General features: G+C 50.2%; 1 protein-coding gene across 1 annotated transcript; it reads right to left on the bottom strand.

The window, feature by feature from the left end:
* Nucleotides 1-462: 462 nt before the first annotated feature.
* LOC104504454 (tubulin alpha-3 chain) lies at nucleotides 463-3,390 on the bottom strand. The gene is made up of 4 exons (XM_010146583.1): nucleotides 3,168-3,390; nucleotides 2,498-2,646; nucleotides 994-1,674; nucleotides 463-762 (listed from the first exon to the last, which is right to left on the bottom strand). Exons 1-4 carry the CDS (start codon nucleotides 3,346-3,348, stop codon nucleotides 463-465), a joined length of 1,311 nt encoding a protein of 436 aa, XP_010144885.1. The 5' UTR covers nucleotides 3,349-3,390.
* Nucleotides 3,391-4,310: the final 920 nt, after the last annotated feature.

A 4,310-nucleotide genomic window follows, 5' to 3' on the forward strand; every position in this document is an offset into this window, starting at 1 on the left:
GGGGGCAGCGCCGAGTCTGCGCGCGGCTAGTGCAGACCCCCCGGTGCAGCGCTGCCCAGGGACCGACCTGGAGCGTCCAGCCCCAGTCTCGGGGGGGTCAGCCTTCCTGGGAACGATCAGCCTGCAGCCGGGTGTGGAATGGCGTTACTAGTGCTGGAACAACCTGAAGTGGGAGTTTCTGCTTGTGAGAAGCCAAAGACCCAAGTGGAACACACTGGGGTCACGGGAGAGGGCACACAGGAACGTCCTGATTCCTGTAACTGGCATGTGACTGGCTGCAAAAAATCCATGTGACTGGCTGCCACCCAAGGCTGCAGGCCCAGCGGGTCCCTACAGACACCACAGAGAGGGGAAACCAGTAGGTGCGGTGCAACCTGTACAACTTTATTGAAACAACCAACCAAGTGAACAAACGACATCTGCTGCCTCTTTTCTTTACATCCGTTGTTCCAGACTTCTGTTTTAAAAGTACTCATCTCCCTCCTCAGACTCTGCTTCCACGGAGTCTATGCCGACCTCCTCATAATCTTTCTCAAGGGCAGCCAGATCTTCCCGGGCTTCAGAAAATTCTCCTTCCTCCATCCCTTCCCCCACATACCAATGCACAAAAGCACGCTTAGCATACATCAGGTCAAACTTGTGGTCGAGGCGACCCCACGCTTCAGCAATGGCCGTGGTGTTGCTCAGCATGCACACCGCGCGCTGCACCTTTGCTAGGTCACCACCCGGCACCACCGTCGGAGGCTGGTAGTTAATGCCCACCTTCAAGAAAAGAGAGGGAATATGCCGTGAGTGCCAAGGCCTACAGACGTGCTTCTGTGAGCTGCTGCAACTTGCCGTGGTTACGACGCAACGCAACAGCTAACCATTACTCTGCACCCCACCAAAACACTTCCCGGGGACATGGCAGTGCTGCCAAACGACCTGCACCTCGGAATGCTACCCGATGCCCAGAAGCTCAAGCAGCGAGCAGTGGAAAAGCTGTGCGAGTACCTTGAATCCAGTCGGGCACCAATCCACGAACTGAATGGTACGTTTGGTCTTGATCCTAGCGATAGCAGCGTTGACGTCTTTGGGGACAACATCGCCGCGGTATAGCATGCAGCAGGCCATGTACTTGCCGTGGCGCGGGTCGCACTTCACCATCTGGTTGGCCGGCTCAAAGCATGCGTTGGTGATATCGGCCACGGACAGCTGCTCGTGATAGGCCTTCTCAGCAGAGATGATAGGGGCGTAGGTCACCAGCGGGAAATGGATCCGTGGGTATGGAACAAGGTTAGTTTGGAATTCTGTCAGATCCACATTGAGGGCTCCATCAAAACGCAGCGAAGCAGTGATCGATGAAACGATCTGCCCAACTAATCGGTTTAAATTGGTGTAAGTGGGGCGCTCAATGTCAAGGTTACGACGGCATATATCGTAAATGGCTTCATTATCCACCATGAAGGCACAGTCAGAGTGCTCCAGTGTGGTGTGGGTGGTCAGAATGGAGTTGTAAGGCTCTACCACAGCCGTGGACACCTGTGGGGCTGGATAAATGGCAAACTCCAGCTTGGACTTTTTGCCGTATTCAACAGAGAGCCGTTCCATCAGCAGAGATGTAAACCCTGAACCGGTGCCCCCGCCAAAACTGTGGAAGATGAGGAAACCCTGCAGCCCTGTGCACAGGTCAGCCTGCAGTGGGGTGGGAAACAGCGGGAGAAGAAATGAGTGAGTGCTGAATCTGAAGAAAGCAGTGGTAAAATAATCATTCAGAGCACCTCGTTAAGTTGGTTTGTTCCGGGTGGCTGTAACAAGCCCGGCATTCTCCTCCCTCTTCCCTGCGTGTCTTGCACTCAGAGGTGCCAGTGTCCCTGCACGGCCTTTTCCGAACAGGAGCGTTTTCATGTTTAGAAACAGCATTATTACCTGCACGGCCATCGGAACGCGACCGTGCGCTGCTGTGCCACATTCTGTGAGGTGCAGCTGAGTGACAGCCTCGGGACGTGGATGTTCCCGTCCTGGCTCTCAGCAGGTATCAACTGGATGCTGGAAACAAGGGGTTTGGTCCTTGTACCTTTCAAGAGACAATCACTGTGGGCCCCATCAGCCCACTACAGTGCTGTTTATGACACCACGTCAAGGCCAAAACTGAGCAGTAATGGCAGTGATGAAGCATTCCACCAAAACCTGGGGTCCGGGGCACCGGCAATATTTTGTATGACATGCGTCAAACTGAAAATAATAAACTAGTATAACAGCATTGTTACACTTGTTTAAGGCTTTTAGGGTACTCCTGAGCTGCTCTTAAAATCCTTTCAAATCATGGTATTTCAGAGCCTAACCAATGTTAAGTTCTACTGACTGGATTTTTATTTAATGGGAGGGAGAGCAGCGAGATTGGAGTTTGGTTGGGAATGATCAGCTACACACGAGATCATCAGGGAAGACGCCAGCAGAGCACCATTCTGGCAGCTACAGCATTACTTCCGTACCGACTTGCAGCATGAATTCTCACCAGTTTGCGAATGCGGTCCAGCGCTAGGTCAATGATCTGCTTGCCAATGGTATAATGGCCTCTGGCATAATTATTCGCTGCATCTTCTTTCCCAGTTATGAGCTGCTCAGGATGGAATAACTGCCTGTATGTGCCTCTTCGCACTTCATCTGTGGGGAAACAAAACAGCACAGCGTAGGTTTGCCCGGTGCAGCTCTGTGTGTGCTGCCCATGCCGACAGCCCACGTACACATGGCCAAGGAGTGTATCGGCTGTACCCCCGATATCCGCAGGTTCTCTGAGCAGTCTGAAGAGTTGGCACAACCTCAGCCCCATTTTTAGGGGAAAACATGGGGCAAAATACAAAGCAGTATTTGTACCTGAGAACAGAGTTCACTCAGAAAACTGGACCACAGGTCCAGACAGGATTACAGACAGCAGTTAAACCGAACGCTGGCAGCAGCACAGCAGTCTAGAAAGGGTACTGAGACTGTAAAATAGTTCTGCGTTTCCCAGCACTGTTCTTACCTGTAGACCACTGTTTCAGTTGTTTCAAATAAGAATAACCTCAAATGTCAAAATAGCATCCAGACACATCTTTTTAGATTGTTCTAAACAAACAAGACATACGACAGGGACTCCATAAGGGATCCTCACGTTTCCACGGACTGTTCTAATGCTGGGTACGTACCAACTACAGTTGGCTCTAGGTCCACAAACACTGCTCTGGGAACATGTTTACCGGCTCCTGTCTCACTGAAGAAAGTGTTAAAGGAATCATTTCCACTTCCGACAGTTTCATCACTGGACATCTGACCATCAGGCTGGATCCCATGTTCAAGGCAATACAGTTCCCAGCATGCATTGCCCATCTGAACACCGGCTTGACCGACGTGGATGGATATGCACTCACGCTGCAGATTCAAAACAGAACAGAGACAATCAGATATGGAGCTACCTGTCTTCTAGATTTCAGATCATGGGAAGATACAAGCAACAGATTTCTCTGCTGCAGCATTCCCAGGTTGCTCGAGCGACAATTAAACGACCAAATTGTCTGCACTGGCAAGACTCCACTCACCCTAGTCGACTTTGAGAATACTGGAAGATATTTAAAACAACACAGTCTCTGTGAACACACAGGGTGAACACAGATTCACCTTCCCTCACCACACTGCACCTACGTTATGTCTTTACCATTGTGCCTAGACACTTTTTCACCTTCCTGGAGCTTTGGAAGACTTCTTCATATAATAGCCCCAAATTTTCTTGTTGCCAAATCACGTACTGCGTAACTGTTGCAGGAATCCTTCCTGCATAAGACCGCTCCATATGCTTTCCTTTCTAATAAAGGAAATAGCAGGGGAGTTGGAACTAGGTGATCTTTAAGGTCCCTTCCAACCCAAACCATTCTATGGTTCTATGATAATAAGCATAGAGATATCTAGCCCCTGGCAATTCATATGTATCCGAGTTCCTGGGACTCATCCGCGAATCCCAGTCCAATGCATGTGCCCACTTGTAGCCAGCCCCTTGGATTCTAAGCAACTGCATCACGTATGTTTAATCTCTCAATACCTCAACTTTGTCTTACCCCCGAGACACAAATAAGCTGGTTTTCTAGCCTACTGTTACACTACGACAATTTAGGAAAAAGCAGAGGTGGAAAAGAAAAAGTCGGGTGTCTGGGCTACTCTCTCCTGGGTTCTTGGTGGCTTCATCAAGATCTGTACCCCGGAGTCTATGTTTTAATTCTCACCCCGGTGTTTCTGAAGTCTTTCGCCAACGAGACTAACTGTGTTTATTCCCACTTCCATTCAGCTGGCACCAAGCC

The sequence above is a fragment of the Eurypyga helias genome, unplaced genomic scaffold (genome assembly GCF_000690775.1).
Source record: "Eurypyga helias isolate BGI_N326 unplaced genomic scaffold, ASM69077v1 scaffold45952, whole genome shotgun sequence".
Classification (NCBI taxonomy): domain Eukaryota; kingdom Metazoa; phylum Chordata; class Aves; order Eurypygiformes; family Eurypygidae; genus Eurypyga; species Eurypyga helias.